At 35.5% G+C, this 15,838-nt stretch overlaps 1 protein-coding gene across 2 annotated transcripts in view; it reads right to left on the reverse strand.

Annotated features, from left to right (window-relative positions):
• Positions 1-15,429, reverse strand: part of LOC116170836 (ras-associated and pleckstrin homology domains-containing protein 1-like) — a 96,027-nt gene extending 80,598 nt beyond the window's left edge. For both annotated transcript variants that reach the window (XM_031487363.1, XM_031487362.1), the window contains exon 1: positions 15,128-15,429. In XM_031487363.1, coding sequence (XP_031343223.1) covers positions 15,128-15,340 — 213 coding nt within the window. In that variant the 5' untranslated portion in view covers positions 15,341-15,429. The remainder of the gene's footprint in view (positions 1-15,127) is intronic.
• Between the last annotated feature and the right edge of the window lie 409 nt (positions 15,430-15,838).

Here is a 15,838-nt window from a genome sequence, read left to right on the forward strand (position 1 = left end):
GATAATCGCAATTTCCGTTTTTGATAAAATGTACTTTAACGACTCTTTTTAATCAAACGCTGACGTCCTTCAGCGTTTCCGGTTTATCTTATAAAAATGTTCCGGAAGATCACACTTCCCTTTGATTTTTGAAACTATTTACCTTATTCATTCGCGGTCAATCGACATCATTTAGGTGGGCACTTATTGGCCCAGATCTCAGTCTGTGGGTTAAAAAAAATTAAGAGCCACGGTAGGCGAATACACATTAAATTCGACTCCTGGCGAAATTAGAATAGGTTAATGACCAATAAACAAATAAAAATTATTTAAATTATCAACGCAGGAATTCAACCTTGTGGGACTTCGTTCGCGTAACCGCAATGTGTGGATGGCGTCAAAAATGTGTCTCCATCCATATACTTATTTCCGTTGATTCACGCATTGAAATTGTTCGCATGTCAGTATGTGGTTCAATTAACATTAAAGATGTTGATAAATAGGCGCCATAGAAAAGATTAGAATTTTAAATTTTACTGTAAAAAAATTTCCTCTGCAATTGCAGAAAGCATAAAATGTCCGTTTTACCTATTGTTGTTGTCCCAACTAAAATTTGCACCTCCTACGAAAACGGACATATTCAATTTGGCCCCATTCAATACAGAAGCTCAGTTCATTTACTAAAAGCATTTTCTTGTTTCCTTTTTTTGAGTCTTTAAAAAGTAATAATCTATATGGAATGTTACGCGTAATATGAAATTTTCCACATCTAATCACGCGCTCCCCTCATCTGCAATGAAAATAATTTCTCGAATTAATGAACTTCTGCGTTCCTCCCAATAACGAAATTGACTTGAAAACAGCTATTAAGGGCAAAATTGCGAGTGGAAGCTCAGAAAACGAAGAGTGAAGCTCGACAACCGAAGAGCTAAAAGCAAAAAACAAATAACGCAGATCGACGGCTGAAAGAATCAGAAGGAAGACTTAAAAGAACGAATGACGGTAGCGAAGGATAAAGGAGGAAAGGCAAAGAAAGGAAGAAAAAAAGGACAATGAAGAACGATAAATACGGAATGAAAATCGAAGAATGAGGAAAGACTATTGAAGAACGAGAAGAAAAGGACGAAGAACAAAGTCTTCAGATACTAAAACTCGAGTTAAAATCTGTGAAACCTAATTCCCTAATCTTTTCAGGTTTTGAACTTTCCTGCGCTTTTTGACACTTCTTTAAATCGTTGTGAATATTTCCAGAATTCTAGTAGTAGAGCCTACTATATTGTCAAAGGTTGAACGCGAGACTGTGTGTTCGAGTAACTATGGAAAACCAGAGCATTCTAATCCTACCATCTTCGGCAAAACACCGCTCGTCCCTTGATCTGACCAGGGCAATGTGAAACTAGTAGCAATAAATAAATATGGAAGGGTATATGAATAAGAGGGATATACATGGACTGGTACCCTAGATATCGAAAATTGAACTTTGGTGAGAAATTCAAGATTTTGCGAGAAAAGTCTTTTGCACCGATAACTTCCCAATTCAAGCAAATTTCGATATGTCTTTGTCATTTCAACGAGGTACCAGATATTTAGCCTCATATTTAATAGTATTTTACATTATTAGCCAGGTAAGTGAGTTTTTACTGGCGATAGGAGAAGTTGACTGGCGAGCCGTTAGGCGAGCCTGTCATCTCCTAGAGCCAGTAATAGTTATTTACATATGAGTATGGCAAATCAAGATTTACGTTAACGAGTGAGATGTTTACTGCCGAAGCGTAGCTGAGGCAGGAATTTCGAAACGAGTAACGTTAACTGATTTAACATACAAATAATGTAAAACATTTTATTTCATACTGCTCTATTTCTATTAAAATACCATTTTGATTAGAATGTTGTAGGTACACATTAAAATAAAAGCAAAAGTCGATCACTTGATCTGTTTGATCTGACAGTAGTTTGACAAATATCAATATCAATCAATCATTCAAATATCACGTTTAGATGGATGTCAGTTGCGGTTGCTAGGCAAAATTTCCAGTCTGGTAAAAATTTTCAGTCTGGTAAAATACGATTTACCAGACTCAAATCAGTCTGGGAAAGCGGCGATTACTAGATAGTATGAAATAAAAACTATTACTTGGCGTATAATGTACAATATTTTATTTGTTACATTTGTAAACAATAGTAAACGTAAATAATTAGTTCTTAAATTGATCTCGAAGAAATGTCTAAAATATCATGTTATCCATGTAACAGAGACTTCGCATTAATTCTGGCCAATGAAATTACTAGATTACTAACTTGTAAAATTTTTACAGGTCAGCTGTCAGTTTTACAAGTCAGTACCGTTTAAACATGACGTTTACCCGTTTGCGTTTTGTCTTGTTAATCAACGATTACAACTGAGTAACAAATAAAATCTTTTACGCAAAAAAGCAAAGATAAACCCACAACTTCTCCTCATCTTTAATATTTTAAATGGCACCAAAGAAAATGAAATCGTTTGTCCGCCGCCCATTTTAGCATGTTACACCACATCAATTATGATTACATGACATTACGTTAAATTCCAGGTTAAACCTTAATATACAGTCCGTTCTACAAAAAGGGTCCAAGGCTATAACGCCGGGTCTTTCATAAAAGTAAAAGAAAATTCTTTACCCCCCAGACACCCCGTGATACGTCCTCCCTCAAAACGTTTAGCCCTCGGTTTAGCCCTACAATCTCTTCCCAAAAAATATTGTGTAAGTGCGAAGGACGAGTATGTTTTATTAAGTTTCAACATTTCTGTTATTAGTAGCAATTGATAAAACAACAAAAGTCATGGCTATTGCTACTAATAACAGAAGTTTATTTTTAAATTTGCGAGTATACCAAAAGCTTAATAAAACATATAAAAACACTTCTGAAAATTCTGTAGGTTTTTAATTTAGACGTCCAAAATAGCACACTTGGGTTCTCCCGAACAATATTGTATTCTGTTCTGAACTTCATTATATTTCGTGCTCCTCGTTCCATTTTGAATCAGAATGACATGTAATCTCGCATGTAATTGTAATTCATAATGATTTGTTTCACTTTATCTACCCATGCCGTTAAAGTGATCACTTTATCTACCTTTACCTATTAAAGTCAATTTTACATCGAATAAAAATACTTTTTGGGGTTACTGGCGACCTTTATATGATTCATGAAACCTCTTAAAAGCTAAACTTTTAAATGCCCTTAAACACTAAAAATCCAGAAAAAATCATTTAGGAGACTCTGAGAGACTCCTAAAAACTGTTTTGGGTCCATAAGTTTTTAAGCTGTTTGCACCGACAAATTTAAGCGAGGTTTACCCTAAGTTTAGCTCAAAATCCATGGCAACGATTATTGCGACAATGGTTGCCATGGATTTTAAGCTACCCGTAAGCTAAGCTCCGCTTAAATTTGTCGATAAGTGCTTTAAACAATTCATAAAATCGGTTAAGCACTATTCACGAACAGTCTTAAAGTGTTTTAAGAATTTTTGAAGTCAGCACTTTGAACTGTTAAAAATTCCAAAAACCAATCAAAATTCTATAAGTTTCGAGGTAAGCCTCATTGGAGACTATTGAGTTTTAAAGACTCTAGAAGCCTTTATAAGATTCTGGACTCTGGAAGAAAGTTCTTACAAACTGTTGGCGAGTGTTAAAGGTCTTTGACTTTCACAGACTCTTAAATGCATCCTCGAATGCATCTAAATATACTCTAACAAGAGAAAAGGCATGAAAAGCCGAGTGAAAACTCTTCAAAAGAAAACCTTTGAGAGCTCTGAAAAACCGAAGTTTGTGGAAGACTTGAAATCCGTTAACCACTAAAAGCCTTTTTAAGACCAACCTGAGACAGATCTTCCCATATAAAGATCCTGAAACGCTAATAAAGTTACTAAAAGGTTGTAAAACGCTTTAGAAACCTCTAGAAGGGCTTTAAACCGAGCTTTAAATCTATTAAAGCTCAGACGCCAAAGCGTAAATGTAAACGAGGTAAATATTTTGAAATCTGCAATTGGTTGCAATTCTCAAATTCCGAATCACACTTTGACGGGGTCCGTCTGTCTGTCTGGACCGTGACCTTCCTACAGTTTTCAAGATATTTACTTCGTGTTACTCGAAGCCGAGCTCGAATCGAAATAAAAAATAGAATGTCAAAGTCGTTATTCATTGACCTATTTCGGTGAAAAAATGTCCAAAAGTACTACTTCCATTTTCATCAAGATATGCAACGGTTGCAGTTAAACACCCCTGTAAACCAGTCAGTAACAGATTGTGCATATTTCCTGTAAAATTGGCAATAAAGATTCAACAATTAATATGCAAAAATATGCACATAAATCGATAAAAACGGCCAAGTTTGTATTTCTACAAAATAGAACCTATGTATATAAATTTTATTTTTGTCATTTTAAAGGACGATGTGTGTAGATTTACTCTCGGATTTAATAGTGTTTGCAATATTTGATATAATGAGCGTCCAAACACCCCTAATTTGGATTTATTTATTTCCAGTTAGTTAGACTCTGCCCTTAATTGAGATTTCTATAATGCCCAGTACAGTTCAAAGTTCAAACTTGCAAGGCGACAGTAATTTTGATATTAAATTAAAAGCATTTTCTTGTTTCCTTTTTTTATTTTTTTTAGTGACAATATAATGAATACGGAATGTTACACGTGACGGGATACGAAATTTTCCGACCTAATCACTTTGAACACTTCATTTATCGAACACGTGCTCACCTCGCCTCCAACTACCAATTAATCAAAGTAACTATCCACATTCTTCCGAACATCTCCGTCCGTCTGTCTCTCGAGAGCTACACACTGAAGATATAGATATGTAGATACATAAGTATATGCTCGCATATATGCATGAGGATTCCAATTTAAAAGTGTTTACATACCAATTACTTATATCAAATGTTGTAATTGATCTTTAAAGTACACATGTACACCCTTAAATAAATAATTTCCATAAAATGTATACACTTCATGTATCATGAAAAAATTTTCAAGTTGATGCATGTCGTTTTTCTACAGGCTTTGGCCGTCTGCATTACGATAAATTAGAAAGGGAATGTTTAAAGACAATGAAGCTCCCCAATGATACAATTAGTGTAAAGGAACCCTAAATAAGATTTGTTCATGCACATATTTCTGCATATTATAGATATATTGTTAACTTCACATGAAACATAGAATATATGTTGCAGGATGGTGACTGATAACTTCACGTGGATTCTGTTCATGCCTTCAGTAATAGTTCTGAAAAGGTTACTGACCTGAAAATTTTGCTATTTAAAGGAGTCGTTACAAAAATGGCAAAATTTCTCAAGGGATGCCAAAAGAAAGCTTGCTTTAAGACAGAAAGTCGCTCGGCCGTTCTTCGATATTACAAATGATTAAATTTCTCTGTATAGCCTTAGAAATATGAGAATTAAAATTTCTAATACATTTTTCGAAAAAGATACATTTCGTATCAGACTACAAGTAGCATGCGGGAGGGAATGAAACTTACATTACAATGAAGACCCTCATTTAATTATTAAAAGGCATCAACCTCGCTCGCAATTAAATAATTTAAGGAACAGGGTGCAGTTTTTTCAAACTTAATTTATTTCTGTTTAAAGACGAGCATGCTGGAGTGCAACGTTTTCCAGACTGACGGTGGTTTACGTAACTTGGCAATTAGAGTTACAAATTATAATTGTATTTCGTTAATGACTGGTGCATAGGTTATCCAATCCGATAAATAATACAATAAAATAAAAGAAAATAGGTCATCAACCGGCAAGCAATTAATTCATACTTGGTTTCTGTTTTTGATGAATACATTATCATCGGAGTTACGGAAAAGTTCAAAGAAATTCAGTGAGTAATGATAATTGATGCAAACATACCGATTCATCTGAATAATTAGAAATGTTGTCATCGTAATCCTCATCAACTTCACTATTAATTATAACCTGCTCCGAATTTTTCGTCCAAGGCATCGTACACTTTTCTTAAATTAAAAAATATTCAACCGCACAGTCTTCGGAACACATGGGAGGTGTTAAAAAATTGGATGACACCAAAAGAAGCAAAAGCCACTTCACAGATGTTACCGGTTTAAATTTGACGCCACAAGCACCGAAAAACGACGCGTCGCTCCGCACGAACGTTTATTCACGATCCAACATTTATCGTGCCACAAGCTACAAAACACTAAAAGCTTCTTGCTATTGCATCCTTTAGTAAGTCACAGGCAGTGTGTGATGTGAATTAGTCACCCAGGGCCGGGTTCGTCATGATGATTTTTAGAGGAAACAGTGGGAGGATGTGTGGAAAGGAAGCAACTCGTACAAGTTTCGCACTTTTTTTTCACTCTCACGCACTTTATAGGCTAACGAGTGAAATTCCAAGTGAATCCGGCAACAAGACAAAGTCCACTCAATTTTCTAATTATAAAATAGGTTGGACAGATAATCGCGTATTAACGCAATAAACAAACAATAAAATCCAAAGTGTAACTCTAACCGCAAGGTCAACAAAGTTAAATGTTTACGATACAAAATGCGAAGCATTTCCGGTAGTTACAAATAAATAAAAATACACTGACGGGCAAAGTAAAATTATAATATGCAGCCAGCCCTGACTACGTTAACATTTTCGTTGTTGAGGGTGAGGGAGGGTGATACGGGGGGCGAGACTATCGGTCGGGGTCAGGGAAAGGAAAAAGTCAGACGGCGTGATCTTTCAATGCCAACATTAATTCGAACGACAACCCGAAATAATTTTTGGTTAAAAATTCAAATTCGAATTTGAAACGTATAAAAATGTAATTTATATTCTGGAGAGGTTCTCGAAAATTTCTCATTCATATCTTATTCGAACCCTCCTTTCGAACAGCAGTTGACATCTTTTATGGATCTACGAATTCTACGACGACAAAGAATTCCCTATAATATTGACGGTTCGAGATCCCTTTTATAGGCTGTGAATAAAGAAATTATACAACTTAATGGGTACCCGGGTCGTAAAATTACATTCGAAAAGGAATATCCGTTTTTAACAAATTCATTCTAGTCCTCACGTGCCAGACGAAACCACAAGAACATCTGCCACCCTCATTTATTTTAATGAGGAAAGGCTAAATTAAATATATACCCCAAAATGCTTGACGCGCAAATGTGAGCCATTCATTTGGCCATTGGGGGACACCAAATGTGTGGATGCACGAAAACCAGGTATTGGTAGCTAATGTATCGACAGTCGTAAATCATATCAAATTACAAGTGATACTATTAGGCACTCACATTATCCAGACGGCATCCTATAGGGTCCATTACAATTTTAAATAAGCCCAATGACTTAAATTTGATAGCAATTTAGAGAAGAACACTAGGGAAGCTCAACGTACTCCATATTCAGTCAGATATTGAAGAAAAAAAGATAAACAGCCAAACGTTTATGACCTTAAAATAGGTTTATGGGAAAATAAAGAGCAAAAGCTCTCAAATTCAATCGAAATTCCGAAATTTTCGATCTGCGGGTAATGACGAATTTCACAATATGCAGAAATTCTGTCTTCCCAAACTTAAATCTGTTTCTGTACCGTAGTCCTGTCAAAACTGACACATTAATTTAGATATTAATAAAAAGTTTTACTCAAAAATTAAAAATTGATATTTTCGGGAAAAATGTAATGCAAAACTCCTCGGTAAAATGATACTACTTGATTAGAAAATGAAAGTACTCGTACTTCAATATTTCCTCGCCAGTAACGTGCCATTTTCTCGCATTTTCCTGGCTCTTTTTTCTGTTGTCATTGCAGTGGACCGTATATTGTTAACATTCGTCTCGGAAGAAAACTCGACTAACTGTATGGATGCGATATCTGTCCGCTCGCCCGTATGTCAAATGGGTTGATAGATTTTGGTCTAAATTTGTTACTGTAACATGACCTGAAACATTTTCAAATTTTCGTGCACCTTTCCAACATTTCTTTAATTTCTTACAAATTTTGAAGAATTCGGGAAACATTTCCACTCACATTTCCATCCATTCTGAAATATATCTTAATTTTTTACATTTCCATAATGTCTATAATTTCGCATAAGTTTCCCTATCTATTAAAGGATTGTAATATTTCCGAAATACTCCTGAAACATTTTCTGAAGCATTTTCTAAAGTCTTTAAATATGCCAGACATTTCCTCTACTTTGTCAATATTTCTTACAAATTTTGCATAATTTGGGAAGAATTTCCAACATTTGTACACATTTTTGATACATTTTCAAAATACGTGCTATATATTTCCGAAAAATTTTCTACACATCCTGAAATATTACTTATTTTTCTACACGCATTCAAAATATCATTTCTATACCTTCCTAAATTTTCCGAAACATTTCAAATTCACAAAAATAGTTACACATTAATTAATCAGTGTTGACCGTGATAATAAAAAACAAAAGAATACCAGAAGGTAAGTAAGTGTCACAAATAAATTATCTGCCGCATGTGTGCTCCCTATTTCGTAGTAAAATAAGACTAATTAAAAAGGCGAATTTCGGAAAAGACGAACTAGTCTTAAATAATCTTATTTTACTACGAAATAGGGAGTACACTTGCCGCAAATCATAAATCATTATTTTTTATTTTTTTGTATCCTGCATCACTAAATTGTCTTGTCTTGTTATACCAATTAAAATACTATTGTTATTGTTAATAATTGGCTTGGCCGTCAATAAATAATATTATTATTATGGTCGGTGTTTCTTGTGAGAACTCAGGTCTAGCCTGGTTAACTAATCGCACGGATTAAAATCAAGTAACGATTAGTGTCTGTGTCTGATGAAGTTATGTAGGGTCCTTAAAAAAAAAAAAAATCACACACGTACATTGGACATCTAGGGATAGTATGTAATTCGTACTTACCAACATACCTATTGATGGGCACAATAGCCAACGCTATCAGGAAAGAGGAAAACAAAACAAAACAAAATCATTATAATAATTCCTGTAATTTTATTAAATGGAGTTTATTGTGTAAGTGTTTCTTTGGCTTTGCGTTTGGGTTGAATACGAGTGGGTTGTGATAACGTGGTGTGCTTCTGTGAAGAAGGAGTTTTGTGTTTTTTAATTGTATTTATGGTGTTTCTTTGTTCCTGAGGTCGTATTTGTGAGGTTGCTTGGGTTTTTGGTGGAGATATTGCAGTATTTTGTGAGCCTGTGGTGCTGTTAAGGTTTTTGCGTTTCGGTTGTATACGAGTGGGTTGTTTCTGAGAAGAAGGAGTATTGTGTTTTTTAACTGTGCTAGGGCGTGTAACTTTATTGGATGGACCTGTCTTTGTAGTACATGTTGCGTTACTTGTGTTTATGGTGTTTCTTTGTTCTTGAGGTTGTATTTGTGAGGTTGCTTGGGTTATTGATGGAGATATTACAGTATTTTGTGAGCTAGTAGTGCTGTATAGGTTTTTGCGTTTGGGTTGAATACGAGTGGGTTGTGATAACGTGGTGTGCTTCGGTGAAGAAGGAGTTATGTGTTTTTTAATTGTGCTAGGGCGTGTAACTTTATTGGGTGGACCTGTCTTTGTAGTGCATGTTGCGTTACTTGTATTTATGATGTTTCTTTGTTCTTGAGGTTGTATTTGTGAAGTTGCTTGGGTTTTTGGTGGAGATATTTTAGTATGTTGTGAGCCTGTAGTTCTGTTAAGGTTTTTGCGTTGCGGTTGAATACGAGTGGGTTGTGAAAATGTGGTGTGTTTCTGTGAAGAAGGAGTTATGTGTTTTTTAACTGTGCTAGGGCGTGTAATTTTATTGGGTGGACCTGTCTTTGTAGTGCATGTTGCGTTAGTTGTATTTATGGTGTTTCTTTGTTCTTGAGGTTGTATTTGAGAGGTTGCTTGGGTTTTTGCTGGAGATATTTTAGTATGTTGTGAGCCTGTAGTTCTGTTAAGGTTTTCGCGTTTCGGTTGAATACGAGTGGGTTGTGATAATGTGGTGTGCTTCTGTGAAGAAGGAGTTTTGTGTTTTTTAAATGTGCTAGGGCGTGTAACTTTATTGGATGGACCTGTCTTTGTAGTGCATGTTGCGTTACTTGTATTTATGGTGTTTCTTTGTTCTTGAAGTTGTATTTCTGTTGTTGCATGGGTTATTGGTGGAGACATTACAGTATTTTGTGAGCCTGTAGTGCTGTTAAGGTTGTTGCGTTTGGGTTGAGTACGAGTCGGTTGTGTTTGTGATAACGTGGTGTGTTTCTGAGAAGAAAGAGTATTGTGTTTTTTAGCTGTGCTAGGCCGTGTGGGTGAGGGCGTCTTTGTAGTGCGTGTTGCGTTACTTGTATTTATTGCGTTTGTTTGTTCAGGAAGTTGTGTTTGTGTGGTTGGTTGAGTTAAGTTTGGAAATATTACAGTATGTTGTGTGTCATGTTGTGAGTCTAAAGTGCTGTTTAGGCTTTTGCGTTTGGGTTGAATACTAATGGGTGGTGATAATGTGGTTTGCTTCAGAGGTGAATCTCTGATTGTAGTATATGTTGTATCATTTGTTGTACTTGTTTGTTCGGTAAGTTGTATTTGTGTGTTTGTTTGGGTTAGAGGTGGAGATATTACAGTATGTTGTGTACCGTGTTGTGAGCGAGTACTGTTGTTTACATGTATACGTTGTGGATCATTTCTGTATGTAGTATCTTGTGTTATGTTTAGAAATTTACGAACAATATGGCATGTGTTGATAATGACTGCTTTTTGTAAATGTTTGTATGTGTTTTTGTCTAAACCTAATAGTTTGTTGTGGTGTATTGTCTTTGGTATAACTCCAGTAGCACTAAGAATAATGGGAACTATAACAGTAGATTTCATTCTCCATTGCGTCTTAAGCTCGATAGCTATATCGGTGTATTTGCGGTGTTTTTCTGCATGTGTTTTAGTTAAGTTGTTAGTGTTGGGGATGGCAATGTCTATAATACAAATGGATTTTTGTGTTTTATCTATAAGTGTAATGTCTGGTCTATTATTGTGGATAGTTTTGTCTGTGAGTAGTGTCCTGTCCCAATATAATTTGTGTGTGTTGTTTTCGAGTATGATCTGTGGCGTGTATTTGTAGTATGGTGTCGTATCTGTTATGAGATTGTGTTTAAGTGCTAATTTTTGATGTATGATTTTAGCTACCTGATCATGTCGATGTTTGTATTCAGTTTGTGCAAGTCGTGTGCAATGTGCATGCCGATATTATATGTTGGATTGTTTCTGATGTTTGTGAACAAAGTCGACAAGAATCATTTGTCACTGTTTTATCTTTATGTATGTGTTTTTTATAGTTGCGTGTGTTAATGACCTGGTCTTGTATTGCTAACATGAAACCCTCAGTCTCCGGGAAGACATCACATTCAGACAACCAACTGTGCGTTGCTATAGAGTCAACACAATCCTGGCCAACCTCTTGTGGAAATCGTCCATGTAAAGGCTTTTGGTTCCATGTCTGTATGTTATTTGTGATGTATGTAAGTTTGGATGTGGGTGGGAGTACATTAGTTTCGTGTAGGTTAAGTGGTGTGTAAGATTTGTCTGCATATGTTACTGTTTTGTGTAAGACTGAAGTATCTGATTTGTTATAAAAGTATTGTCGTAAATTGTGTATTTGTGTTTGGTGTAATAGTTTTATATCTGTAAGTCCTCTACCTCCTTCCGAACGAGGAAGGTAAAGTCGTATAGTGGAGGAGTGAGGGTGATGTATATGGTGTTTTGTTAATAGTGTACGTGTGTTTCTCTGTATTTGTTCTAAATCTGTATTTGTCCAACGTATAATCCCGAAAGAGTATGTAAGCACTGGTATGGCATAAGTGTTAATAGCTTTGATTGTATTTCTACCGTGTAATTTTTGTTTTAAGTATACTGCGTACTCTTTGTAGGTATTGTGTGATAAGTGTTTGTTTTATACTCGTATGTTTAATATGTGTATTTTGCTGAAAACCAAGATACTTATAAGTTTCATTCTCGTCCATGGAATTTATTAAATTACCCTGTTCTAGCTCATAATCTAAAAGTTGTCTTTTACCAGCTGTGATGTGTTGTGTAATTATTATTATTATTATTATTATTAAATTTAACTTTCTCATTACCAAAGTGTTGCCTTTTATTCAAATTCATATTGTTGATCAAATGTATTTCTTAACTTTAAAATCAAAGTCGTTACGATTTATCAAAGCAGGTGTAGCCTATAGAGAATTATTCGGACAAAAATAATAATTTGGCAACATTGACAAAACACCAAATAGTGAATAGGTTTCCATGCAGAGGTTAAAAAATGACATTGAATCAGCTAAAAATATACAGGTTGTTCCATTTAAAAAATCCGCTGTGTATTGACACCGTAAAAATATGACACCATGTAGATTCAAAAATAATTTCTGTAGATGCGCAACCACCTATGGTTGACATTATTTGCACAAAAGGTTTTTTGATATTTTTTACCAGGTATGAGCTACAAGACAGACTGACGTACTGTTGCAGGACCCTGTTATTATATCATATTTTTCAAAATTTTGAAATGACATGTTTCTACCATCAACCATTTTTATTGATTGGTAGGGGCTGCCCGAGGGGCTGCCATTCATACAATAAAAAACAAAACAAAATAAATGCCCTACTATTTAAAAACCGTAAAAAATTAGATTTTAATTTTTGGTTCATGGCTAAAATTTAACAAAATATAGGTTGTGATACATCAATGTAATCAGGAAAAAGAATGCAAAAAATTAACGTTAAGATATACAGGATGTCGCATTTAAGAAATACCAACTTTGGTTCAAGTCTCGGAAACGGTGGTCCAAAAATTTATTTATACTACGCCACTGGATGCTACGTAAAGAAATCTGTAATGCGCAATGTTTACCGTTTTTCTATTCTACATGGATAGTAAGATACGACAACATCCTAAAAAGTCAAACTTTTCGTTTTCAGAAACAAATAGATTGATTTTTTTGTGGTATTAATAGTTTCACAAAAAAGTGGCACAGGATCGCGAAAACCGCAAGTGGCTATCTTTAAAAATAGACGAAATACACCGCAGTCTCAACAGTTTTAAGTCCATGTTTTCGTGATATCGGCGAATATACGTATTGTGGGTAGGTCGGAGGTAAATAATAGGTATAGCATTGGTCCCAGGACACTCCCCTGTAGTACCCCTGCTATTTCTGTAATTTGTGTCCATAAATCAGAAAGTTGGCAATGCGTAGTGTCCGCATGCGCGTATGTGATTTTTACTATATACGATATGCTTGCCTGTACTAGAAGTATCTGTGGTTAAAATTTCAACAAAATATATGAATAAATAAGAAAGTTCATATTGCGCAGCCTGCGCATGCGCACATTCATCGTCAAGATTTTTATTGGCTCAAGTGCCAAGGCTATAAAAGAACGAACGCAATATATTGAAAAATGCAGTTAAATTCTCGAACGGACGGACAGACATATTGACAGAGAAATTAGCTGCAATAGCGCCCCTGCAATGCGCTAAAAAGAAAGAACCTCGGAAAGAGCAATCTTTGATGAACCATGAGCATAAAAGCACAACAAAAGTATTATGTAATACCGTCGTTTACGTATAATAATTTTGGGGGTGGGGGAGAGTGGCTAAGCGTTAATTTTTCCAATGAGCTCCGAAATCAAAATGGCACAAACGGTGAGCATAGAAGCACAAATTATGCATAATCGAAGACTACGCAACCGGCAAAAAAAAGTTCACTTAGCCCCATTTGATTTTTTGAAACCAAACAGACACAAACCGTAAGCATCGAGGTAAGCATACATCAAGCACAATCGAAGTACGTCGAGTGAAAAAGTTAATATTGGGGGGGGGGGGCAACCGTTTACTTAGCCCGGTTAGGGTAAGCCCTCATTTGATTTTTCTAAATATTTTCAATACCACAAAGGAACAAACCGTGAGCACAAAAGTACAATTAAACGGGGAAACGAGGGGGATCGCGTACTTTTCAAGCATGGGTTTGTATTTGTAAGAATTTTTATGGGGGCTCTTTTAAAATTACACCCCCACAATCTACGAGTGCTAAATAAGATACGAGTTTTCTTAAAAATCGGTAACTTCAAAGTAAGATAGGGGTTACATTTTTATGCGCATTTTTTATCACTAAAAAACATTTGATGCACTGTAAAAACCCCTGCAATCGGCAAAGTGCTAAATAAGAGGGAGATTTCTTAAAGGTCGCCTAGTTTAAATACAGAAAATGATTGCACTTTTAGCTTTCCTGGTTTTTATTATTTATGATGAAAGAAAAAACGCCCACCAGTGAATGTTACCCTTATTTTCCAACCCCCTCAATACTTCCGATTATATTAAAAACGCTTTTGCTTGTGTGGATGCGGCGGGTTCCTATAGACCTGTAACGATATCCTTCGTATCTAATAAGCACAATTTCCGAAACAGGAAAGAATTGCTATTACATCCACCCACCTGCTATTACTACAGATTTCTATCGCCTTTTCAACTTGTCCTAATTGTGCAATTTCATTCGATTAACTGTTTAGAGCAACACATTATTTTAATGGCCACAATGGACTAATCAAGCCGCAAAATCAAAATGGGATTTGTGTAATGCTACAATTGTATATTAATGGAAGATTAATTATAATTGAGCTCATGGCCATCGATTCCGATTAAATAACAATCAGTTGGCAATATTAATAAATTGTTGGTGCGAAAGACTGGCCTTGCATGGCGCCCATTGAATTTTTATCTCTAATTTGTCTTTTGATTACACATCGGAAGTTTAATGTAGCAATCTTACACCCTTGAGTTAATTATCGGTTCAAATATTTCTGCTTATTAACCAAACGTAAAGATTTTGGTAATAGTCCAAGCTTTGCTGCAAACTTCCATTTTTTGTTCTAAATCATCCCCCTGTTCTCAAAACTAATCTAAAATAACTGAAAATGGTGAAAATTAGGTCATTAAAAAACCGAAGCTGTATACTAAATCAACGCTAACGCCATCTAGATTTCAGATTAAGATCACAATTTTTCTCACGTATGGCGCCTTCTACTGCACAATCCTGAATAATGGAGTGCATTTTTCGTATAGGCATTTAATCCACGCTAGGCAAGTTTAAACGAAAATCAATAAAGAAAACTCACCCTTTCCGGACTAAGACAAACTCTTTTCGTTGTCGATTCATTTTGTACTTTTAAAGGGGCTGCGAAAATCTTTCTACCCCCTACGGGCCTCGTAAACGTGGTCGTAAAACTTTTCGACCTCAAAAGTTTAATTTGTGTATTATTCACTGTAACAATTCTGTACTCGTCGTTCTCCTCAATAGTCTTGGAACGAAAACTACCCCCACAAAACATATTGTATTGCACAATCGCGCACTTAGTTGATTAAAAGTAAAAAAAACGGCATGTTACTTTTGAACACAGTTATACGTGCAGCTGCAAGACTACCACAAACTAAATGAAAAATCTCTTGGCCATGTATTTTGTGCCTTCTCTCTTACCTACGTTCACCTTTATTTAATCCGAGAAATTTTCGTGGCACACATACAAGCGAATGTCATTAGTGGCCCGTGAAAGCGAAAAAGACAGACATATTATGATGTTATCTAAGCTGAAAAGGTAGAGGAAGTCCACAGGTAAATACGCTTACGACATGCAATGTGTTGAAACCTGAATCTTCCATCCTCCACTAGAGCGATAAGGATAGTTAATGAATTACGTAGTTATAGTAATAAGTTCATAACGTACATGAAGCATTCGGGCACTGTCGGCGAAAACTACCTTCTTCAATAGGTTACAAGAGTCTCCTCGTGAGTCACATGAACTTTGCAGACCTCGCAACAGAATCTCATT

This window comes from Photinus pyralis, unplaced genomic scaffold (genome assembly GCF_008802855.1).
Source record: "Photinus pyralis isolate 1611_PpyrPB1 unplaced genomic scaffold, Ppyr1.3 Ppyr1.4_LG5, whole genome shotgun sequence".
Lineage (NCBI taxonomy): Eukaryota > Metazoa > Arthropoda > Insecta > Coleoptera > Lampyridae > Photinus > Photinus pyralis.